This window comes from Urocitellus parryii, chromosome 4 (assembly GCF_045843805.1).
Source record: "Urocitellus parryii isolate mUroPar1 chromosome 4, mUroPar1.hap1, whole genome shotgun sequence".
Taxonomy (NCBI): Eukaryota; Metazoa; Chordata; class Mammalia; order Rodentia; family Sciuridae; genus Urocitellus; species Urocitellus parryii.
Window position 1 is genome coordinate 201,437,131 of NC_135534.1, and position 26,064 is coordinate 201,463,194.

The following is a 26,064-nucleotide window of genomic DNA, read 5'->3' on the forward strand; positions in this document are numbered from 1 at the left end:
TGTTCTAAAATCAAAACGGGGGGGGGGGGGGCACTGGGGTTTGGCTCAGTGGTAGAGCACTTGCCTAACACATGTGGAGCACTGGGTTTGATTCTCAGCACCACATATAAATAAATGAAACAAAGGCCCAATGACAAGTAAAGAATAAACAGGGAGACTATGCATAAGTGTTCTTAGAGGGATGATTAAATAGAATTTGAAATCATTCGAGAGAATGTGGGCAGTAGGTACCACAAATAGCTATTTGTTTTAGGCAAGGCTTTCCTAAATTGCAACTTCCTGTTTTACAACTGATTCATTCCAACATAAAGTTGGAAAACACCTTCAGGGATTATATAATTTAGCCCCTTTATTTCATAAGTGGGCCCAGAGTGATATGCCTTTGCAAAAGAGTAAAAAATCAAAATTCAGGTATAAAACTACTTCCTGGGCCTCACTTATAGCATCTCAATGTGGTCTGTTCTGTGAAGTCCTTCCCCAAACCTGATACAGTGGCATAAACCTGTAATCCCAGCAACTTGGAAGGCTACAGCAGGAGGTTCACAAATTCGCAGGCAACCTTGTCAATTTAGCGAGACTTTGTCTCAAAAAAAAAAAAAAAAAAAAGAGGGATGGGGGGCCTGGGGATGAGTGGTAAAGCACACCTGGGTTCAATCCCCAGCACACACCCAAAAAAGGTGAAGTCCTGGGCTGGAGTTGTGGCTCAGTGGTAGAGCACTTGCCTGGCATGCATGAAGGCCCTGGGTTTGATCCTCAGTGCTGCATATAAATAAATAAATAAAAGATCCATTGACAACTAAAAAATAAAAAAATTAAAAAAAAAAGGTGAAGTCCTTCCTACTCAAACTACAATGTTACCATTCAATCTATTAACCCACACTATCTATCATCTTCCATTTTTCTATCTCTTTGCTAGGAAATCACCTTCTGTATTTCACACTTTGGCCAGCTAGCTCTTATATTTCTATTTTCAAAGGGACACATCAACTTTCTCAGACTTGGGCTGGGGATATGGCTCAAGCGGTAGCATGCTTGCGGCCCAGGTTCGATCCTCAACACCACATACCAACAAAGATGTTGTGTCTGCCGAGAACTAAAAAATAAATATTAAAAAAAAACTCTCTCTCACTCTCTCTCCTCTCTCACTCTCTCTTAAAAAAAAAAAAAAAAAAAAAAAAAAAACTTTCTCAGACTGGTCCTACACTTTTTTTTTTTTTTTTTGGTAGTTGTAGATGGACTGCATGTCTTTATTCTATTGGTTTATTTTTGTGTGGTGCTGAAGATCGAACCCAGTGCCTCACATGTGCAAGGCAAGCGCTCTGCCACTGAGCTACAGCCCCAACCCTGGTTCTCCACTTTTATATGCCAGCTTTTGTGTGGCAGAAATAATAAGGTACAAAGGACGTACGAAGGCCACCTTTTCCTAAACTGTATTCCCAATCAAGCAAATGGCCAGAAGTTTGTTGGCCATTTTGTCTTAATCTTATATATCTAGACTCTAATTATGAGGAGGAGGGCTGGGGTATAGGTCAGTGGTAGAGCACTTGCCTAGCATCTATGAGGTCATGGGCTTGATTCCCAGCACCACAAAAAAATTATAAGCAGAACCATGTTTCCAAACAGAAACTACATTCAATATCTAGGAGGGCACATCAAACCTTAGATTTAGCTTACTAAATCTAATATACTGCTTAACTTAGATTCTGGCCTCAATTTTCACAAGCAGCTTTAAAAAAAAAAAAAAACACCTCCCTTTCCCTTATATTTTTAGATTTTTTTTTTTTTCTGACTACCAACAAAGTATTCTGATTAAGTACAAGACTCGGATTCCTGAACTGCCTCTTCTTTCATTCATTCAACATTCATGAAACATCAATTCCATGTGCTTGTAGTACAGGTACAAGATATCATCCCTGCCTTAAGCAGCGCAAAATCCATTTTCCTTAGCACTCCATAGATTCACCAATTTGGAAAAAAAAAAAAAAATTCTGGTCAATTACTTACTAAAGTCAACGTGAGAAAAAGAAAAAAAAAGTCACAGGAACTTGAAAAGGACTTGAATTCTTGGCCTCAACAACTATAAATGGCCTGTATTCTCAAATGTCTGCTTTAGCATAGACACTATGCTTGGCACTTTACAGATCTTTATAAACTCTAGTCAAATTCCAAAGTGCTAAAATATAGGAGTTCATATTGAATCTAGTGAACAAACTATTAACTGTTTCCTGTCTGTTACTGTGAAAATAGGGGAGGGGATTAACCCTAGTTAATTTTCCCATCTGTAAATGGAGACAATAATTCTACTTCATAAGATTATAGGATAAAATGAGCTGATATATGTAAGCTGCTAGGAGTATTATAGAAGCATCATGTAAATGTTAGTGGCCTTTATTAAATGAGAACACTGAAGTTCAGAGAGGTCAAGTGACAAAAGTTACATAGCTGTAAGCATTATTCCTCTAGAAGAGCAGTCCCTGCCCTTTCCCTCACACACCATCTACCAAAATCCTTCCTCCTCCTAGATGGAAGTACTACTGGCACTTCAAAAAAAACAAAGCTCTCTAAATGAATGTCAATGGGGGGGTTTCCCCCAGGTGGTTTATTATCCTGCAAAAATGGTATCTTGGGGGAAGGACTGCAAAGCTAGAGAGGAAATCTCATGACAAATTAAATTTCAAGAGTACAGTAAGAACATGGGAGGAAAAAATCTGCATCAGTTATTGGGTTTAATATTTAAAGTGATGGGCTGGGATTGTGGCGTGGCTCAGTGGTAGAGCACTCACCTAGCATGTTCAAGGCCCTGGGTTCCATCCTCAGCACCACATAAAGACAATAAAATAAAGGTATTTTGTCCAACTACTTCTAAAAAATAAATATTTTAAAGAAATACTTAAAGTGATTTAACTCAATCAAAGTATGCATTTAAAAGCTGGGTTTAGTGGTACATGCCTATAGTACCTGCTGCTTGGGAGGTTGAGACAGGAAGATCACCAGAACCCAGGAGTTCAAGACCAGTCTGGGTAATATGGCAAGACCACATTTCAAAATCAAAAATAAAATAAAGAGAGAATACATTTAAAGATTCATCTGGGGGCTAGGGTTGTGGCTCAGTGGTGGAGCGCTCACCTAGCACGTAGGAGGCCCTGGGCTCAATCCTCAGCACCGCATAAAAATAAATAAAATAAAGGTACTGTGTTCATCTACAACTAAAAAAATTAACAAAAAAATTCATCTGAAACTTTAAGTAAAATCAAAGCATTAAAATGTAAAATGTATCTTATAACTAAGCTGCAATCCCCACAAAACATAGAAATGTTTAAAAGGTTCATGAGACTCCAAAAACATCAAGGTAATCACAGAACTATGAGAAAGCCTAAATATATCACTAATCTTTCATCGCCAACCCAATCTTCACCTAAAATTCTGATGCAGTAACTCCTTATTGTTATTCACATTGTTATGTGACATTTCTTCAATCGCCAAGCCCACTACAGAAAGAGTTCTGTCTAACAACTACCCTAAGGAATAAATCCTTAACTCCTTAACAACACAGTAATTGACTTACACTAAAATGTTACTCACACTAAGAAAGGGTATTCTTAGACCAGAAGAGGAGCTGCTGCTCCTTACTTTATTACCACCTTAGGGGAAACCAGGTTGAAAGTAAACCAACCCACAAAATGACATTGCCAAAAACCACAACTTTAAAAAAAAAGATGAAAGCTAAACTTGTCTAAGAAAAGCAAATAAGCAAACTATTTTTAAAAGATGGGAGTTTTATCTAATATTTTGTTATTTTTATAGCAATAAATCTTATTAAAAATTATTGTGTTGTCAGATTTTTTTTCCCCACAATTTTAAGTCTATCCTTCCTGAGGAAAAGGGCTCTGTTAGAAAACTACTGCCACAAGATAATTAGCAGTTAAGCAACAGGTTTCATGTAGCAGGTAACAAAAGGCTTATCAGAGAACTCAGGGTGAACTATGACACATTTCATTTTGCTTCAAGCAAAGAAAACTTAAAATAATACCCTCTCATTTCCAGCAAAAGGTAGCTCCATTACAGAAAGGGGAAAGATAAGAAGTACTAATAGTATCTGGTGAAGTTACCATTTTATTACAAATTAAATTGGTTCATTTAGATGAGTCTCACATAGTTTTGTCTGAGTGCCCTCCTAAGAGCCTTTTCATACTCTTAAATTATTATTGAAGAACCCAAAAAACTGGTGCTTATGTGAGTTTATCTATCGGTATTTACCATATTTAAGAATAAAACTGAATTTTTAAAAATATTTTAAATATTCATTTGAAAGTAATATGGCATTAACAAAAATAACATTAAAAATAATTACATTTTCCAATAAAACAAAAATTAGAAGAGTGACACTGTTACATTTTTGCTAATCTCTTCAATATCTGGCTTAATTGCAGAAGCTAGATCCTCCTGTTTCTCCAATCAGTGTGTTGTGATGTATGTATGTGTTCAGGGTTTTGTTTCTCATGTGGTTTTGGATGATGTATAGGAAGAAATCTGGCCTAAAAGAGAGTCCTAATTGGAAAAGGAGTAAGAATTCACTTTCTAAAATAGCTATGCATGTTTTCCTTTGATATTATACCAAAACTCAATAAGTGGTGATTTCCTGTAGTTGAATTCAAGGTGCTATCTAAAACTACTGACAGCAAACTATGTGTACTCTGTTAAGTTAAAATCTATAGGTCAATATGTTTTGTTTTGTTTTTTTGTACTAGGGATTGAACCCAGGGCACTCAAACACTGAGCCACATCCCCAGCCCTTTTTTCATTTTATTTAGAGACAGGGTCTCACTGAGTTGTTTAGGGCCTCACTAAGTTGCTGAGGCTGGCTTTGAACTCAAGATCCTCCTGCCTCAGTCTCCTGAGCTGTTGGGATTATGGGCATGCACCACCACCTCCAGCTCAATATGATTTTTTAAAAGGTCTTTTGCCCACACAGGATTTTTAATTATCACACCTAAGTGTTTTGGAAAAGACTGTATCACTGAGATATGCAGAACTTCCAAATAGTTAACAAATTTCATTATACAATATTTTTTAAAAATCACATTTGTTATTACCACCATCCCATCTTATAAGAAAATGTTTTAAGTTATTGGTAAGCTGCCAAATTCATAGCTACAGGTACAAGTTTTTCAAAATTCTAAATGTTGCCTGAAAGCTCAAATTTTATTCACTGGCAACAAATGGTTAGTTTTCCTTAATGTGACAAGCTCACTGTTCATTTTGGAGGTCAGACAAATGCCCAGGACTGAATGAACAAACCATAGTATGTCAATTGCTCTTTTAAGTGAATATGGTGTTAAATGAAAAGAAGTAGTCAATTCAGCTCACAATATGATCACACAAGCACTCTTCCTTAAAAAACAACCATTCTGGGATGGGGATGTGGCTCAAGCGGTAGCGTGCTCGTCTGGCATGCGTTTGGCCCGGGTTCGATCCTCAACACCACATACCAACAAAGATGTTGTGTCCGCCGAGAACTAAACAATAAATATTAAAAAAAAAAAAACAACCATTCTATTGAAGTATTCGTAAGAAATGCTTTATGTGTACTTGCCATTTCATCACACATACAACAAAAACACAGATACCCAAGGGTTAAGATTTAACCTGTAGCTCAGTGGCAGAGCGCTTGCCTAACATGTGTGAGGCACTGGGTTCGATCCTTAGCACCAATTAAAAAAATAAATAGATAGATAGATAGATAGGGAGATAAAGGCATGCTGTCAATCTACAACTACAAAAATTTTTTTAAAAAAGAATTAAAAAAAAAAAAAAGATTCAATAAAATTAATCTTTTTTTTCTGCTTCTTCAAGGGCATTCTCAAGTGAAAATGGCTTTAAAAGAAAAAAACAAAAAAAACACAAATGCATGGAGGTAAAGAATAGTTTGGTACCCTGATTTCCTATAAGGAGCCAGCAGTTTTTACCCACAATCGTTTTTTGAAAATATCGGTACAAATATCAATACAGTGGAGAAAAAAGCAAATGTCTTAGTAATATAATGACAAGAGTTTGACCTGGAGAATATAATGAAAGGGTCTCAGGGACCCCCAGAGGTTCATAGACCACATTTTGAAAACTATTACTTTAGGGCTGGGGTTGTGGCTCAGAGGTAGATCACTTGCCTGCCATGCGTGAGATCCTGGGTTCAATCCTCAGCACCACATAAAAATAAAATAAAGATATTGTGTCCTCATATAACTAAAAATAAATAAATAAATATTTAAAAAAAAAAACTATTACTTTAGAGATACAACCCTAAATAAATTTAAGAACTCAATAAATAAGAAATTAAGTCTGAAACAATTTAATAGTGAGTGGTCAACAATGATTAATGATAGAAAGTAAACACAGTCCAACTGAGTTATTATTTCATTATTTTTAACTACTTCATTATTTTGTTTATAAACTTTAAAAGGCAAGAAATAAGGATGATGAAAAGGACATATAAGGCTACAAAGCAATGTCTTATCCATGTTTACTTTTGTAAAAGACTAAATTACATAAATTGGAATAAATGATGATAAACAGAGCATTGTGTCTGATGCAGTAGAGTATAAGAAACTAATGAAAATAGCCAAAACTGATCTTTTATTTCTTCCAAGGTCATACAGCTTCAGATTTAAATTAGCACACGAATTAAACAGAAGAAATCCTTAAAGTGAAAACTAGGAATGGTTAAGCTAATTCTCATTGCTAAAATTAGTCTATCCTTTGTTTTAATACAGATTTGTTACTAGTTTCCTAAATTACGGGATTATGTTAAAGAAACATTATAGGTAAAATATCCCAGTCATTTTAATTTCATCAATTATCTCCCTATTCAGTGTTTTAGAAGAAAAAAATAGAGATCACAAATTTTGGCACTACAGCAAAGGATTGGAAGAACAAGTTAAACTGTTAACAAACCTCTAAAATGCTTTTATATAGACATATCTAACAGTCCATGATTTATGAAATGAAAGGAGGAATTGGAAATTAAAAAGTGAGAAGGCAGAGCTGGGGATATAGCTCAATTGGTAGAGTACTTGCCTTGCGTGTACAAAGCCCTGAGTTTGATCCCCAGCACCACCAAAAAAAAAAAAAAAAAGTGAGAAGGCTATCCACCTCTTCCACATAAGTATTTCTCTCAAAATATATAATAAATTATAAATTATTTCCAATGCAAATTATTGGCCAAGCAAATATCTTTTAACACATTCTTTGCTAATATCACGATAACTATACTTCCACTTTCAATGGGCTATTTATTACTCTAACAATTCCTTCAATTACTATCACCAAATTCTTTTTATAATATCTTAATTTGGCAATGAGAGAAAAGTATTATTGTTCAAACCACCCACAGAGCATATCTTCAAATCAAATGCTGGGATTTGTTTCCCCGGAATACATTACATGTTGCTGTCCAGGGAATTGGTTTTAGAAACATTACACCTGCCAGCTGACTTATCAACAGTGCCCATAGAATAGACACCAACTTAAAAGCAAGAAACAGTCCAGAAAATAGAAAAATATACTACTACTGCCATCTGTGGTTTATGCTTGAATGGCTTCTCTGGTGTAAACAAATTGAAGGGTGTAGTGTTTGCAATTAAATATAAAGATGTGAAGATGGTTGTTAAAGTTAATTTTTAATATAACAAAATTGTAGGAGTAATTTAGTATGAAACATAAGAATTTGTGGGAGTCTTCAATTTGAGCTTATATAATACTGAAGGAAAACCCACAATTACATTGAATTAAATGTTTCCATTTAACAGAGACTAACTTTGTTTTCAATCAAACATACACTCCTAAAGAAATTCAAAACTCTTGAATGCCTTCTATGAATTTAAAATGAGGGTAGTTTCTTTCTTGAAATGGCTATTGTCAGTATTAAAACAATCCCCCAAACTTGTAAAGAAAAAAATTTGTATTTTTTAAGGAAATTCGGGAGTTTTCTATTTACACACAATAATTTGGCCAGCTTGCTTCCACAAAGATAAAATTTTGAGGGTTCAACTATTCCTATAATCTAAAGAACAAAAATTCCACCATGCAAATGAAGGTTCAAAGTAGGCTATTTTCACAACTTATTTTCTCTCTCGGTTTGCTTTCTCAAATGACAGCCACTGTAGCTTGGGATCAAAAGATTCAATGTAGCTGGGGGTGGGGAGAAAAGCAATTCAGCTCCCCAGCAGCCAGCTAAGGAAATCCTGTCTGCTCACAAACTAAATCACTGTTAATTAGAATTACCGGGAACACCAGTAAAGTCTTTTTAAAATGATTGTAACTAGCAGAAAAATCTATTTTCTTGAGAAGCTGTTCTAGAGAGACTGCTGTTGAACTGGCAATGAGAAAGAACAAAATAAGGTAGGAAAACCTTTATTCTTTCAAATACAGTTCTCCATTCTGTAGCTTTCTCAACCACAATGAAAAAGCAGGTTGAACATCTCACTTTTTTTTTTAATCTCATTTTCCATTACCTATGATCTAACACCCTTCACCTTTTTCATGAAGAAAAGCTATACCAGAACACCAATAAACAGAAGATGGGCTTGATTCTAGGGACAGGTTGTTTTTCAAAGTTAAGATTAAGCTCAGAGGAATCTGAAAATTCAATTACAAAAAGTTCAATAGCCATAAAAGAATAACCTACTCAATACCAAGCCCCTTCTTGCCAATTTAAATAATTCTGGTATTTCTGAACCCCAGTTGTCAATTGAAGGCATCCATTAATCCTTAAGAAATTACCTGTGTCTGGAAAAACTTTAAAATTAAAAAAAAAACTTAAGAATATAAAAAAAAGTTTGAAAGAAAACATTTACCCTTACAACTTGTTGGTTTTGGAAATACTTCCAAAGTGTTAGAGAAAAAATAAGACACTTTTATTGTCCTACTTTAAAAAATAGATTTTACCAACAATGTAAAATTTACTCTTAAAAGGCATCTTCTCAGATTTAACTTTCTACTTAATTATATGCTTTGAAAAAATACTGAACAAAGAAATGACATTTAACTTGGCCACAACTCAAAAATGAATGTGAGGGGAAAAAAAATGACAAGAACCCAAAGATCAAAACAAATTGACAATAAAGTCTCTCTTGATGGAAGGATCTATCCTAGCATGTTGAAATTTTTTTATATATATTTATTTTTATGTGGTGCTGAGGCTAGAACCCAGTGCCTCACATGTGCAAAGAGCACACTCTACCACTGAGCCTCAACCCCAACCCCAGCATGGTGAAATTTTGAAACTAGAAGTTGCCTTTTGAACACAATTCATTAGCGAACCAGTTTTTCTAATACAACAAATCATGGAAGCATCATTAGCAATTTAAATCTGCACAAGAAATGGTATGGGAAATACCCCTTTTATCAAGTAGCAGTTGTCATTTCAATCTACCATCCTCTGTTATGCTATAATCAGTATTTATTTATTTAGTTATTGGAGATAGAACCCAGGGACACTCTACCACAGAGCTACATTCCCAGCCCTTTATCTTTTTTGAGACAACGTAGGAGGCTGGCCTCAAATTTTCCATCTCCAAAAAGAAACTGCTTCCTGAGTTGCTGGGATTACAGTGGCATCATGTCCACCTATAATCAATTTTAATCTAAAAGTCTACTTTCTATCTTTGCCCCATAAGTAAGAAGGAAAAAAAACAAAGAAATGAGAAACCAAGAAATGGTGGATGAAACACAGAAATGCATGATACAGGCAGACTTTTGGAAATTTGCCAGCAGTTTTTTTCATTAACTCCCCATTTAACTCATTTTTACATGCTAACACATCCCATGCATACACCTTTTTGTTAGAGAATTCAGAATGAATTATGGGTTAGGAAGCATGTCATGATCATATTCTGAGATACATGAGAGTCTGAAATGCTCAGGAAAAAAAATGGCAAATTGTACATCAGATTGGAAACGTTATCTCCCACATCAGCTGCCCAAAATTACAAGTGGATTTGTTTGTTGTTGCCTTTGGGTGTTTTTTATTGTGGTCACAGAACCTAATAATAATAAAAGAAATCTGTGTACTGTAGGTATAAGCATACTGATTTAACAAAAGCAGAAATTTTGAGTCAATTAAATTTTAAAGTAACAGAACGGAAAAGTTAAATTGTCATGGAAAATATTTATTTAATTTCAGGGATAAGCATTTAGTTGGCATAGTACACAGGAAAAAGGCATCATACTATTTAGTGAACTCCCAATTTCCTATGAAGTGTAATTATATAAAAATGTGCTTTTAATTACTTGTAATGCCTTATAACTTTCTTTTGCTTTAAATATTTAAAAATTTACTCTCAAAAAGAGTAAATATAACATTCAGCATATGCCTCATCAAATTATTCATATGCCTTGGAAATCCCAAAAGGGAGCAAAAACCTCTATTATCACTGAGTTCATGTTTGTTATGAAAACCTACAAGCAACAACTGAAAACAGCACTGTCAGCACAAGGAATTCCTACAAGGGTGATGGTATATCAAAAGGCTAACAACTCTTTTCTGATAGAATTTTTTTAAAAAATTAAAGGACTGTAAATTCAGCATCTGTGGTGTTTCTGGCAGGAAAACATTTTTAAAATTCCACCTCCAGTTTATTTCTTCATGGCACAGACCAAAGACCTCCTATCTAAATAGCTATCTCTTGCAACCACTTCATACAAAATGGAAATCTGTCACTGTGATAAAAAGTCAGGAGTTTGTTTGTGTTTGTGTGTGTGTGTGTGTGTGTGTGTGTGTGTGTGCGCGCGCGCGCGCACATGCTTAGAGACTGAACAGTTTTGCTTGTTGTTGGAGGAAAGTAGTAATTAGAAAGCAAAAAAGAAAAAGAAAAAGAAATATGCCCACTATTCCAAAGGCAAACTATATTTGATTTTTTTTTCTGGGCAATTCTTCTTTGAACATTTTAAGTTCCTTAGTACTAATAAACATGAATTGTAAAACAGTATACGTTAATTTTTTTATTTTTTTAATTTTTTTTAGTTGTTGATAGACTTTTATTTATTTATATGTGGTGCTGAGAATCGAACCCAGTGCCTCACACATTGCAGGCAAGTGCACTACCACTGAGCCCCAGCCCCAGCCCAGTATACGTTAATTTTAAACAACAACAAAAATCCCACAACCCCATTTTATTTATGTATTTTCTTTTAAGCCCATCAAGCTAGAAGCTCCCATCGTGTTTCCAACAAAAAGAAAATATTTGTATTACTAACTTGGACTGATGTGAAATATTAAAACCACCTTAGCAGAAATAGATGACTCAATAACATCCTTTTAAATGCTGCTGACCAATTCAGGAAATGAGATTATGAATGAGAAATCTGATTAAGAGTTAAAATTACCATTTAGTTCTTTAAAATGTACTAATGAATAATTAATAACAAATGCAGTTCTTTAGCTTCCCTTACAACAATATTCTCAAGTAGAACTGAAAGTAATGTCTGCAGTAAAATCTTTCATCTACATTATATGCACAGGTGGCACAGGAAGTATTCACACATAGGAAGACATTAAGGAAACATCCTCACTAGTAATGTGGGCCATACAATAGCTGCAGTGCTTGGGTTTAAAAACTAAGCACAGCAATATTCACAAATTAATACCAAACAAAAACTCCACACAAACTAGCTTTAAAACTCAAACGCATTAAGGAAATCCTTTGTTTCAATGATACTTTCCCATTAGACCCTAACTGGATTCCAGGCTTCTCTTTTGTGACATGGGGTTTTAATGATTTCAAACATGTTCATTCAGAAATTAGTCTCCAAAGACACTTCATGGGATAGCCAGCCACCTAGACACCACACATCATACACATCTTTCAAAAGAACAAGAGCTCTGAATACATCACTATTTGATCAGCAACATCAAGTTAACCAGGCTCTCTTCTAAACACTTTTCCTTTAAATGGTTTAAAAAAAAAAAACTACACTATTGAATTTACAATAAACGTTTGATGAGTTAATAAACCTATGAAGGCACAGATCCAACCCAAGATTTCTCCCCTGTGTAGCTCTTCACTCATCCAACAATTGAGCGCTTAGCCAAGTGACCTATTTCCAGGTTACTTTCTTCGCACCTGCCAAGTTACCGTCCTGATTGAGAAACTTCTTGTCGAAGCAATTAATTTTTAGTGCCTCCTAACTGTCCCGGGTGTTTGTATTCAATTTGAAATCTGTTACTTGTTAGACACTGTTCGGTCCCAGATCTTTCAGAGAATTGCGAGTTTATGGCGCAGAGAGGGGAGGAGGCACGGATCTCGGAGAGCCTGCCCTTTATTCGGAAATGAGGAGATGTGAAAGGTGGAAGGCAGGGCAAATAAATAAATAAATCGGGTTTGCTGCCGGAGCGTTTGCCGGCCAGTTCGAGCACCCTTTGTAATGCAGGCCTCCCGGGGCTATCGCCTGCGCTAATTGCTCCAGGGCGCTCTCCAAGTTCAAAAGTTCACCTTTTACGACCTCACAAAAGCTCCTTACACGTTACCAATAAAAACATTCCGCCGCAAACACCGAGGGGGGAAATATCAAACAGATACAAATAAAAAACCCTGCAGGGGGGGAGCCCCCAGGAACCTGAGGACACCAGGACCGGGGGGCAGGGGGAGGTTGGCAGGAGGAGTCCGGCCAGGTGAGGAATTCTTAGCGCCCGAGGACCTGGATCGAGCCAGGAAAGAGAACTAGGCTGGGCAAGTGCGGGCCGGGACGCGCCGGCAGACGCCAGGAAGAGGCAGGTGTCCCAGGCCCCCAGCCGGGCTAGAGACCTGAGCCAGCAGAAAGTGGCGGTTTAGCTAAAGAGGCTGAACAGGGGCGGAGGCAGGCAGGAGACTTCGGGCCGACTGGGAAGGTGAGGCCGAGGCAGGAACAGGCACCAAGAGGTCCGAAAAAGGAAACGATGAGGATACCAATCAACAGGGGCTCCGCGCAGGGTGGGGGTGTAGGGACTCGCGGTATTAAGAAGGGAAGCGCGGGGCTGTGGCATGGAAAAGGCTCCAGGAAGGTGGGGGAACCAGGGTGTGGCGTCGGGTCTGCAGGGCCAGGAGGAACCCGCGTGGGAGACCCCCAGGTGGAGGAAGGACTCTGGGAACCCAGAGAAGGCGGATGCCCCCACGAACGGGCCGCAAGCGTGGGGAGTGAGGTCCGCCGCAGGGGACGCAGAGGTAGGGGAGAGGAACCCGCGTGGGGGCCCGGGGACAGCAGGAAGGATTGGCACAGAGGGGACGGGGGGGAGGGGAGGCCTGTGCTGAGGGAACACCACCGGGAGGGGGAAGTGGAGCTCGGTGCCCAGGGAACCGAGCAGGGGGAAGGCCGCGCGGAGGGCAGCGGGAAGGGAAGGGGAGGGTCTGCAGCAAGAGCGACCCAGGAGGAGGAAGGGTCCGCGTCGGGTGAAGGTCCACGCTGAGGAGCCGCTGCGGCTTCCCAGAGCTAAAGAGGGGAAGAGAGGACTCCCTGGAAGAGGGGCAGGAGGCCGGCCCTCGCCCGGCCAGGGCTCCGCAGGCCCCTCACCCACCGTTGCGCGGCGGCGGAGGGAGCGCGGCTGGCGGCTCTAGGAACCCCGCCGAGCCCCCGCCGCCTCCCCCTCCGCTAGGCGGCCGTTCGTCCCGCTCCATGCGGAGGTGCTCAGGGACCGCGCTGGGTTCGCTGTTCCGCCATGACCGGCGCACTCGTCGTCGTCGTCCTCCACCGGGGGGAGGGGGGCTGTCAGGAGCCGGCTGGCTACCGGCCGCGGCGCTCTCTGGGCCCCCAGCCACCCGGCTCCGCGCCCCTCCGCGCCCCTCCGCGCCGCGCCCCCTCAGCACTGGCCAGCTCCCTCCCCTGACGTCACGCGCCGCTGCCACGCACGGCCCCGCGGGGCACGCTGGGAAGTGAAGTCCTTCTGGAGAGGCCGGCCATGCAGGACCTCACCAAACGAATGGGTACGAAGAAGAGTAAGCAACCGTGAAAACAGGAATCCAAGGCTTGTCGATAACAGGGAACCTGATAAAACTTCTGATAAATATTGAGTAAACGGTTGTTTCACGGTCTTCCCTTTATTATGACATATCCGTGATCGAAGCGCTCGACGACTCCACTTATCCCCCTACCCCATCAATGAGTCTTCCCAAGGAGGTGGATGGAAAAGAAGCCGGGTGAGCACGTGCAACGAAGCCCAGCCCTGTAGGCGGGGCCCCGAGGAGGCGGGGCTTGGAGGTATTCACTAAGGTCTTCCTCCTCCGTTGCAGGACAAATTGGACAGAAGATTAAAGGGCCGGAGCTTAACTCGGGGTGACTGCGTTCGTATGCAAATGAATCTATACAACTCTGCTTTCCGGGGTAGTGTTTAAAGCCTTTTACCTCCTGGTGGGCGGGAAAGAGTAACGTTTCTCCTCCTCCTCTTTCATTTTCCCCCTGCCCGTAGAACAGATGGACAAACTAAGCTCGGGGACATTGATTACCATTAAAGAAAACGTTAGGCTTTTAACTCTAGATGTCTTGCAGCCCTCCATTTGAGTGGCCCCTTGCCCGGAGAACAAGCTCCTTTCCCTCTGCTCAGATTCCCTGTGAAATGAGGTTGGACTAGGCATGGGGTCCAGATGAAAAATACCCACACACACACCCGGCCCAAGCTTCTGAATTTTCCTGGGAGCATAATCCTGGATTTTCTCCGCTGCTCCCACCGGAGCACACCTCCAAGGGCCACCAGGTGGCGCGCGGCCACCGGCCTCTGGGCCTGCCAGGCTGTCTTCAGCGACCCCCTCAGGAAAGTACTCTTTGCAGCTACTGACCAGGGTCTGAGCCCTACCTGGCCTGCTTGAGGACAAAGAATGAGAATACTGTTGTTTCCCCCGCCTCTCTGCTGGATTGTGCCGCAGCTTCCTCACTGGTGGCTCATTTCCCGCCCTCCCCTCAGCTTTCCTCCCCTTTCTCCACTCCATCGCCCCGCCAGTTCTTTAGCTCCTGTGTGTGATTCCTTGTCCTGGCGTTTGCATTCCTTCCTGTTCTGACCCCGTCTACATTTCTTACCGCACCCCTTCCATCACCTGCTACGCAAGTTTTACAACTCTTTCCTAGTACTTAGGGGGTTACCAACATTGTGCTTCATTCTTTATCCTTTATCTGTGTTGACTACTGTTCTGAGAGATTTACATTAACATTTTGTTGCCTAAACCTCAGGGTCTCTCAAGGAGGTAGCCTCGTTATTGCCCTTATCATACACTGATGAAATCCCCTAGAGGTGAGATTCCAACCCCAGATGGTCAGAAAGCTGGAATGCTGATTCACCCATCCCACTCCCAATGCTTTTTCATCTTTATAGGTTGTAAAAATACTTCTTCAGTGGCACCTTCCTTAATACTTCCAATCAAGAAACAACTAGTTCTCCTCTACATTACCGCAAGGGTCTGTTAATTCTGTGCAGACTATAAGAAATGGTCTCAGTGATGGCTTCCTCACCACCATTTCTGAGCTCCCCCATGGGCAGGGAGCAATGCTGGCCTCTCCTACAAGGAGAGGAGATTCTTTAGCATTGGGGGAAAGAAGAAACAGAAGAGATGGATTCTCTGCGCTATTCCCTCAGCTCTGCCTTCTAAAATATATCAGAATTTTCCCATCTATCACAGGCTTCTGAACCTCCCAAAAGCCTTCCCAGATCCTCCTGACTACTCAAAGCTCTTTATTATCTCATCATTGTAACCCCAATTGCTGGCTGGATGAAAGGAATCAAAATAAATATACAAAGCAATGTAAAGTCTGTCTTAATAAATGGAACCTGTTACTAATGTTATTTAGAAAGTGATCCCAAGTCCCAGATACTCTCTGCTGAAAATGCTTCTAGGAAGAGTCAAAATACCACAGCACTGAGAAAAGCAAGGGGAATGTGTACGTAGACTCAGAAAGATGAAAAAGATTTCCCCCCAGCACCTGTAGTACTCAAGACAGAAGAGCTGGTAAGGAAAGAAAGAATAAGGATAGATCTGATGGGAAATGGTCCTGAGGCCAGAAGCAGACAAACAAACAGGACCAGAAAAGGATACAGCAAAGAACAAGGCAGGCATCAGCGTCTTTAGGGGGAACTTATCCTATGATGGAGGAGGCAGACATACTCTAATCAAATCAGGAAATCACACAAACCCACAATGGCATGAAAGTCTTACAATTGAGAACTCAGAAGTTCCAGGTCCTGGGGGAATGTACGACAGGGCTCACTATAGTTGGTGGTGGCTTTCTGGGATAAGGAGCATTCAAATAAGGTGAAGAGAATGAGTAGGAGTGTATCAGACTGAGTGGAGAGAAAGATATCCAGTTGAAGAAACGAAACAGCACAAGCAAAAGTTCCCAAAGGTAAGTCAGAGCTTGGCACATTTAAGGAAGTGGAAGATTCCATGGTATTGGAACAAGGAGAAGGACACCCCATGTTACCATCAGGTTGTGTCGGGCAATGGCCAGTAGGGGGCAGAACTCCTAGTGACAGCAGACTTGCCAACCTACTTCTCTCCTAGAAATCCAGGCAACCAGGCTGCATCTGGGAGAAAGAGAACCTTTGCCTGGCTACATTTAAGTACGCTTTGTCTTTTTGGTTTTTTTGTTTTTTAATAGGGAGCAAGTTGCAAAATCCACAGAATGCACACACACACACACAAAAAGTCTTCAACAGAAATTCTTCTGACTCCAGTTCTTGCCAACCAGATCCCCATTCCTTGGAGATAACCACCATATGAATATATTGTGTGCCCTTTCAGAGATCATCTGAGTACATAAAAACACAATATTTATTTTTCATATTAAGCCTGATTTTGACACCTCCCTATGAAGGAGATCTCTAGTTATAAAAGATCCTTAATTGTACTGAAAATTGTACTGAATGCCTCCTGTATGTGATTTTTTCTTTTTCTGTGCTGAACCCAGGGGCACTTTTCCACTGAGCTACATCCCCAGATCGTTTTGGGTTTTTGTTTTTTTTTATGGTTTTACCACTTATTAGGGTTTAGGGTTTGTTTTATTTATTTATTTGTTTGTTTGTTTACTTTTAGTTTTCGGTAAACACAACATCTTTATTTTATTTGTATATGGTGCTGAGGATCGAACCCAGCGCCCTGTGCATGCCAGGCAAACGTGCTACCACTTGAGCCACATCCCCAGCCCCCCAGCTATTTTTTATTAGTTGCTCAAGGCAATACAATGATCTTGACATATCATACATTTGATTCAAATGGGGTATGAATTCTTATTTTTCCACGTGTACAGATTGCAGGTTCACATTGGTTATACAGCCACGTTTATATATACAGCAATACTAGTGTCTGGGTTTTATTTGTTTTTCTTGAGACAGGGTTTCACTAAATTGCTGAGGCTGGTCTTGAATTGCAGTCCTTCTGCCTCAGCCTCCTGAGTTGCCCAGTTTAGAGGCATATAACTCTACATAGCCTACATGTGATTCCTTAAGTCAGCTGAGAGTCACTGAGCACCTATTTGTGCTAGGTCATTGGTCCTCAAGCCCTGAAGAACTTTTGAAGATTGCTGGGCTGCTGAACCTTTTTCTGATTCAGTAGCTGGGCTTAGACCTGAGAATCTTCATTTCTGACAAGTTCCCAAGTGACACTTGAGACTGTTGGCCAGGGAACCTCACTTTGAGAACGGCTGAGTCAGCTACTCTTGGAAAGAATGAAAGTGTGCACATTGTTGACCTATTTCCTACAAGGGAAACTTGTGTCAAACCAGAAAGGCAGTTCCATGGAGTGAAGAGAAAATGAAGACGGTGGGAAGCCGGGAGCTGGGGCGGTGGCAGCATCTAGGGCACAAGTAAATGTTCCTTTTAGTGCAACACAAGTTTACAAGGCCAGGTAAGCACACAGCCGATCTGTCTTGAGCCCAGGAGAGTGACAAGTACACTGACTTGGTAGAGAAGGAAGAGGGAGGGGCTTCAGCCCCAAGGGGTGTTCAGGGGCGGAAGGGCTTTCAAAAGACTGGGAAGGAGTCCCCAGTGAAATAAGGAAAACCAAAGACAAACCAGGGCGAGGTTCAGGAAGGTGTGACTTGGGTGTTGGTTTAGGAAGGATGGAGAGGATCTGGTTACTGGGACGCAGCAAGGCATCTTGGTGAAGAATTGAGACTGAAGACCCCCAGGGCGAGAAGATAAGCGGGGATCCTGAGACTTGGGCTGCCCCCGGACTGTTCTGGGGGGACAGGAAGAAGAGGGGGAGTTTAAAAGGTAGTTGGGGCTGGAGTTTGGGAGCCCACGGGAGGGTCGGAGAGGGAAGGGGCTGAGACTTGAGAAGACTAGAGTCAGCAGGGTCCCGGGGACAGAAGGGGGATGGCTTGAGAGAGCGCAAGGGCTCATCTGCTGGGAACATCGTTCTTTGGAACTTCACAGCCCCTCCAGAAGGGCCATTTTCTTCATTTTACCTCGGGGAAACTGACGCTCAAATTGGTTAAGGGACACTTCCAAGGTCCTTCATCTCACAGAATAGGACCTCGACCCGTATGGGGAGTCCGCACTGCTCTTTCTGGCCTCGCTCTCCTGCGGGCTCGGAACCGGACTCTTGTTTGCGTCCTGGCAGGGATGCCCTTTGGAAAGCCACGGGAGGGCAGGGAGGCCCCGCGCGGGCGGGGCGGGGCGGGGCGGGAACCCCCTCCGCCCTAGCTCCGCCCCAGCGGCGCCGAGGGGGTTCGGGGCGGGGAGCTGGGGCAGAGGGGGCGCGCGGGGCGGCAGAGCCGGCTGCGCAGCGGAGCTTGCTGTGCGTTCTGAGCTTCCCAGCGTCTGCTCCCGGCCTCCGTGCCCGGGTGCCATGGCCGCGGCCACCCTCCCGCCCCGGCCAATGGCCCTGCTCCTGCTGCCGCTGTTGCTGCTTCTGCTGCGGGCTGGCCCGGTGCTTGCCAACAGTAAGGTATGCGCGCCCCTCCGACCTGCCGCAGCTGGGAGAGGTCCGGTGCGAGAAGCGCGGTGCTGGGGGTGCCGGCCAAGGAGGGTGCAACCCGCAGGGAGTTGAGGACCCAGAAAAGGGGAGCTCGGACCTGGGATTTAGCAAGGAAGCTATGGGAGCGAGGACCTTGGGAGAGGAGCATGTGCGGGAAGAAGCGCTGGAGAGGATGGGGTGCTTGGGACCCGGAGCCTAAGGAGGGGGTGCTGATACCCAATTGGATGTGTGGAGGAAGTCAGCACTGAAATCCACAACCAAGGAGGGGATTCCCAGGAGCTCTGGGGTTTCCACGGGAGGCTGACCACGTGGGGGGCAGACCCCAGGGCAACGGTTACCCAGCAACCCTCAAGTTTGTGGTAGGCGCTAAGTCAAGGCTCTCTGGCGGGGGGGGGGGGGGGGGGGGGGGTAGGGACCCAGAATCCCTCCCAGTGAACACATCTGGGCTTTCCACTGTCCTGGCCCTGATGCTGTTTGTTGCACTCTCTGGAGGATAAGGCATCTCCAGAAGTGACCTAAACTATTCCCTGCTCCCGTGTCAGGCACACCTGAATTTAAATCCCATACCTTCTCTCAGCTGGTGCCTTTATCTCTCTGAGTCCCCATTTCTTCACCTGTAAACATGGGAACAAGAATAGTACCCACTCCCTGCTGTTGATGATCTCTAGATTCCATGAGATTATGCCTGTAAAATGCTTAGCAGCACACCTGGAACCTAGTAGATGCTCAATAAATGATTCTGTAATTATGGAATCTTATCATAGGGATCCCAAAAGGGGGTGGGAGATCCAGAATGTACAGGGAGAAAGCACTTAGAGTCAGTCAGAGCAGGGCTCCCTTAAGGGTGTTTTGAAAATGACCTGATGAAGATGAGCCTGAAGGAAAAGAGATCCATAGGGCCCTGTTCACAGGACATGAAGGCAAGAGTGACTTCTCTTAATGTCATTCCAGCCTCTTTCCTAGTGGAAGTGGATCTGCTCTGCCCATAGGCAGGTAAAAGGCAGAAGCTTTTCTTTTGCTGTGTGACCTTGGACAAATCACTGCCTATCTCTGGGTTTCATTTCCCCCATCTGAAAAACAACGCCCCCCCCCCTCACTTCTTTTCAATCTGAGGCCCTTTATGACTCAGGTAGGAGAGCTCAGGTAAGAGAACAAGAACAGAAAATCCCAAATAACCTGGTCAGTGCTTTGTCACCTCTTGCTTCTCTGATCTTTGACTGGGAGGGCATTCTCTGAGCTATGCAGAGGGCTGTAGTTTGTAGGGAGGGCTCACATCCAAAACAAAGCAAAGACAAAGAAAACCCAACACCCTGTTTATGTAGTGAGTCAGCCAAACACTTGCTAGGTTGGGGGGTGTGTGTATTTAGTTGTCCTAGGGCAAGCCAGGGCTGGTGGGGTGGGGAGGCACATCCAAGAGTTTGGGAGGATGAAGCAGCTGGGGGACCCAGCACAGCCCTCCCCCAGACACTTCCCACCCATGTGCCACTTCAACCAGCTGGGGAAAATAAAAATCAAGTGATGGGTGAATGTACTCTGCATTCCTTAGCCTGGCCAGACTCCTGCAGGCTCTGAGAGAGCTGTTTTCATTATCACCGCCAGCCTCCCCCATCACAGCCCCTCCTTCCTCTCTGAGCCTGTCCTATTTTCCCCCGGTTGGTGGGGAGCCCCTGGAGGGCCAGCTTGGACCTTGAAGTGGATTAGCACTCTAAAGGGTTAAATGGACCTCTCTTCAGGCAGAATTCCTGATCAGGAGGTCCAGTCTCCCCTCCTGTCCAGAACCTTTAGGGATGCTGGGACAACTCACCCCCAGGAATCACCACGGAACTCTGTCGGTATCTCCTCTGCCAGCTTCTTGCTCACTGTGTTTTAATTTCACATTTATAGCAATGTCTGTCCTAAATAGAATTCGGAGTTTCCATCTAAGGAAGTGCTTTGTCTAGCCTGGGAGTAGGAAAGGGAGCTCACAGCTTCCCCAGCATTTCTGAAGGGCTGCCCAGCTTGAAGATTGGGATGGAAGGACAGGTAACCACAGGACACCCAGTAATGGCACCAAAGACCCCAGGGAACCTGCTTGGATTGGGCTGAGAATTCCCCTCTCTACCTCAGCTTTCACATCTGCAGAAGGGGTACTGCTCCTTACTCCCTGCATGCATTAGAGAGTGTCTGTTCATCCCTCTGTCCAGGATCCTGGAGACAGAGTGAAGGCCAAGGGCTGCGGGAGCCAGACCAGGGGAGCAGGAGGGGCTGGAGCAGCCAGGCTGTGATGTCCCAGGCTGGGTCAGATGTTCCAGGCCTGTCCCAGGGGCTTAGGTGTTGCTTCTTGTCTGCTCCCAGAGTTTCCGCCTGTGGGTGTAATTGGAAGCAGGCTCCTGAGCTGGGAGAGCGGCTGAGTGAGGGAGTCTTCCTCCTGTTTCCAATGCATGCGGCCAGTCCCCACCGGGGCTCTGCAGGGAAGGTCTTACCCAACACCCTGACTGACTGGGACACAAGAACAAAGCCCTGAGGAGCATTCCCTGTCGAAAACCCCTGTGCCCCGCGCCGCGCTTACATTCACAATCATGCACCATCTGCCAACATGCTGAGGGGCTCATGGACCCTTCACATCCGATGGACTTGAGCCCTCAACAGAGTCAACTGGGGCTGCCTGGGTATCAACAGAGGGAACATGAGAGTTTGGAGATTCCTAGAGCTTCAAGATTCTTGGCATTTAGTTCTCATCCAAATGGCCTAGGGAGCCTGAGAAAGTCTGAATCGGGGTGGCGAGTAGGGTCAAGACATCTGCATTTTCCAAGTGCACCCCAAGTCATTCTGAGGCATGTCCCACTGTTTAGAACTTGTGGGGGTGATAGGGAGCTACAGAGGTTTGTGGAGCAAAAGAGTAACACTGATCATCAAAGAAGAGCGTTGGAAGATGAGCTGAGAAGAAGCGCCTGTATTGGTTGTCCAGACAACAGTTCCTGTGGCCTGACTTAGGGCTGTGTCCCTGGAGTAGACAGAGGTAGGAGACACTTAGGGTGAAGACCCTGAAGAACATGGTGACTGACAGGTCATGCAGGGAACAAAAGAAATCCAGAAATCCAGGTGGGGCAGGAAGGTAGGTGGGCACAGGTTTGGGAGAAGGAGGCTGGCTGGATGTTGGTCTTGGATGGATCAAGTTTTCTGTGCCTGTGGGATCCAGGGGAGGTGTCCAGTGACAGTGGGCTCCAGGGGAAGGCTTTGTGTGGAAACTGTCTCACCCGGCTGGGCTGCTCTAAGAGCCAAGGGCAGCCCCAACCTCCACATGACAGCATTCGAGCCTGTTCCCCCATTGCTAGAACATTCCACAGCTTGAACCCTCCCTTCCCACTCTGGCCAGATTTATCCATCTCTTCTTCAGAAAAATCTCAAGTACACCCTCTTGCCATCTCGCTGTGAGATTTCCTTGGACATTTTTCAGCATAAAAACCGCCTAGGGGCTTTGGCAGCAGCACAGAGCACGGCTCCAGGAGGAGGGCGACTGAGGCAGGAACTTCCTACCTGGCTGCAACTCTAGTCTTCCTGCCAAGGCAGGGTGGGTCAGGCCCAGGGAAGCCCCAGCCCCTATTCCTCCCAGGGCCCCTTGCTCTGCAGACCCATCTGTCCCAGCTCAGTTGCTGGGGAGAAGCCCTTGTCTGGTGACTGTGGGTGGTCCTGGGAGGGACGACATGTAAACCAGATTTTGGAGCCTGGTTGTGCTGTGCAGCCCTGGGCAAGCCCCTAGTCTTCTCTGACACTCAGCTTCTCTCTTCCTAAGATGGGGTTGTGGTGATAGCAGAGAGGGATAGAAAGGGCTGGGCTGGGGCTCGGGATAACAGCGCTTACCTAGCATGTGCGAGGCCCTGGGTTCCAGCCTCGGCACCACATATAAATAAATAATAAATAAAATAAAAGGTCTATTGACAACTAAAAAAATTTTTTTTTTTTAAAGAGAGAGAGAGAGAGAGAGAGAGAGAATTTTTTTTTTTTTTAATATTTATTTTTTAGTTCTCGGCGGACACAACATCTTTGTTGGTATGTGGTGCTGAGGATCGAACCCGGGCCGCACGCATGCCAGGCGAGCGCGCTACCGCTGAGCCACATCCCCAGCCCTAAAAAATATTTTTTAAAAAGAGGGATAGAAAACGATGGGTGAAGATGAGGGAGGGTTTTCAGCAGCCAAAGCAGGTACCTTTCAGAGAAGTTATTCTGTGCCAGATCCCTGCCCGCTGCTCTGGGTGCACCCATGGTTTCCAGACTCCCAAACTGAAAAATGGCACTATGCTGTCCCCAGTTCAGTTTCACGGGATGTGCCTGGACTCCTGGCAGCCAGGGCTGGGAGCAGAGGACCTCTTCCAACTCCTGGCCTGTGTCAGGGCCTTGGCCGCCCCCAGCAGGACATAGCAGCTCATCTGAGGAGGGAAGGAATGTAGCAGCCTAATGTGGAGGCTGCTGCGGGTGGGGTGGGTGTTGGGTAGGCGGGTCCTGGAGAGGCCTCTCTGGCTTGACCATACAGCACACAACCACATTTACCTGCTGGGCTTGTTTTTGGGCCCGGGATTGAACCCAGGAGCATTTAAACCCCTGAACCACGTCTCCAGCCTAATTTTATATTTTATTTAGAGACAGGGTCTTCCAAGTTGCTTGGAGCCTCACTAAGTTCCTGAGGCTGACCTTGCACTCACGATCCTCCTGCCTCAGCCTCAGCTGAGTTGCTGGGATGACAGGCGTGTGCCACTGAGCCTGGCCCTACTGGGGACTGGCAAGAAAAGGCAGGGTTAGGGCACTCCCAGAGGCCTAGAGAATCCCAGGCTCCCAGGTCTCGCTGTCAGTGTTCACAGGCGGGAGAGACTTGGCCCACAGTGGCCGGGACACACTCCTTCCACCCTTCGCCACCCTCCTCAGCTCCCACTCTCCCCTCCTCCTGCACAGCTGCAGAGAGCAAGGAAGTCCACATGACAAGGGCTCATCCTCTCATTTGATGGCTCCAGAACTGTCTCCTTGCCTGTAGGATGCTGCTAAAAGTAGAAGAATGAATGAAAGAAAGAGAGAGAGAATATCTTCCACTCCCACAGAGAAATGAACAGCCAACTCCCGTTCAGGACTACTGACAGTGAGAATGACAGCTGCAGTATAGGTGATACCCAGTGTGCTCTGGGACTCCAGCTCAGTCCTCACACAGACCTTTGTTGGGTAAGCACTAGTAACACCCCCATTTTACAGATGAGGAAATGAAGGCCCAGAGATGTTAAGTAATCCCTCCAAGAGCACACAGCTGTAGGTGGCCCATGACTGTGTTCTACCCCTGCCCCAATGCTGAAGGAGTGCTCCAGAAATGCCTTCTGGGCTGTGTGTCCTGAGCTTGCTGCGCATATCTGCCATCTGTCCCCGCAGCAGCCTGAGTGAGCTTCCTGTGGTGTGGATCCGACCTTGGTTCTCTGCTGTTTAAAATCCTTCCGAGGCTCCCTAGTGTTTCCAGAAAAATGCCAAGATCTCAGCCAGCGCAGGTCCCTCCACCCACACCAGCCTCACCTCCTGCCACCCTGGCCCCCAAAGACACAAGCCAGAGTGAGCCACCTCTAGGCCCCCGGAGAGCCAAGCCCTTGGGTGTTTTCACTGGTCTGTTTGACTTCCCAGAATGCCCTTGTCCCCCTGAGAGACGCCCTCCAAAGGGGCCCTCCTCTGAGTTGTCTGCTGTCGGAGTTCACCCAGACACTTTTCCAAGGCTGCGAAGGTCAAGAGGATGCCTCAATCTCTTTCTTCTGTACCCCTAGCTAGCACCCAGGGCCTGGCAGAGACCAGGGGCTCAAATAGATGACTGAGCAGAAGTGGGGTACCCGAGGCCCTCCCAGAAGGTCCCGGGACACCCACAGCCCTGGGCTTGGCAGAAAGCCCGAGGGAGCCACAAGCTCACTTGAGTCCTGGGGGCCTTCGGGAAAAGCCAAGCAGCCCCAAGACCAGCAAAGTTTGTTGACTGAGCCATGAATAACGGCCAAGGTCCCAGAGCCCAGTGTGGGCAGCTGGGCCAGCTAGGGGGCAGGCTGCCCAGGGGCCCAGGGCCCAGAGGTGTGTCAGGGCCAGGCAGGCTGCGGGACGCCCTAGGCTGACTCCCACAGGCACAAAGCCCTGCTGCCCCCAGTGACCAGTGAGCAGCACACCTGGACGGTGTGTTCCCTGTGTCCCCCCAGGAGGGGGCTGAAAGAAAAGGGAAGGGCTGGGGCTGCCGTGTGGCTCAAGTAGTAGCGCACTCGCCTGGCATGCATGAGCACTGGGTTCGATCCTCAGCACCACATAAAAATAAAATAAAGATATGTGTCCACCTAAAGCTAAAAATTAAATGTTAAAAAGAAAAAGAAAGAAAAGGGAAGGGCTGGTGTCATCTGGTTGGATCCCCACCATGAGGAAGCTGGCTATGGAGAATCCTCCGAGGCTCAGCAAGGTTGTGTAACACATTTGAAGTCACTCCGGACATGGGGAATAAGTCAGTAAGAGAAGTGGTATGGGGTTTGTGGATTGTATTCTGGAACCAGATCTTCTACTTCAGAGGTGTGTGACCTCGAGCCCGTGACTCACTCGGCTGAACCTGTTTTTTTAACCCACGTTAGTTACTAACAGTACGCAGAGAAGGCACACTTCATACACGCTGGGCCCTGAACTCACCTTCATAACAGCCCCAGAGGCAGTAGCCCACGTTACAGATGAGGAACTGAGGCACAGAAAGGTGGAGTTGCTCACCGTCTCCCCGGGCTCCAGGCTCCAGGCACCTGCTCGGATGCTCTCTGGCTTCTCTATGGAAGGTGGCCTGCTTGTCCAGCAGGTACTTGTGGAGCTCCTACTCTCAGCAGAGGTCAAGTAGGCACGGTCTGGGGTACAGGAGAGCACTAAACACAGCACCTGTCTTTAAATAATATATTTTTTTATTGGTGGTGGTGCTGGAGATGGTTGCTACCGAACCAAACTCCCAGCCAAACCCTGTCTCTAATGTTGCCTATAAAAGAGAAGGAAAGAGGGCTGGGGATGTGGCTCAAGCGGTAGCGCGCTCGCCTGGCATGCGTGTGGCCGGGGTTCAATCCTCAGCACCACATACAAACAAAGATGTTGTGTCCACCAATAATTAAAAAATAAATATTAAAAAAATTATCTC

General features: G+C 44.8%; 2 protein-coding genes across 2 annotated transcripts in view; one reads left to right on the plus strand and one right to left on the minus strand.

The window, feature by feature from the left end:
- Nr6a1 (nuclear receptor subfamily 6 group A member 1) overlaps positions 1 to 13,809 on the minus strand; it is a 210,359-nt gene extending 196,550 nt beyond the window's left edge. Inside the window, exon 1 of the mRNA XM_077797991.1 lies at positions 13,544 to 13,809. Coding sequence (XP_077654117.1) covers positions 13,544 to 13,643 — 100 coding nt within the window. The 5' untranslated portion in view covers positions 13,644 to 13,809. The remainder of the gene's footprint in view (positions 1 to 13,543) is intronic.
- Positions 13,810 to 18,721: 4,912 nt separating this feature from the next.
- Positions 18,722 to 26,064, plus strand: part of Olfml2a (olfactomedin like 2A) — a 31,051-nt gene continuing 23,708 nt past the window's right edge. The window contains exon 1 of the mRNA XM_026386518.2: positions 18,722 to 18,896. Within this exon, the coding sequence (XP_026242303.2) occupies positions 18,798 to 18,896 (99 nt within the window). The 5' untranslated portion in view covers positions 18,722 to 18,797. The remainder of the gene's footprint in view (positions 18,897 to 26,064) is intronic.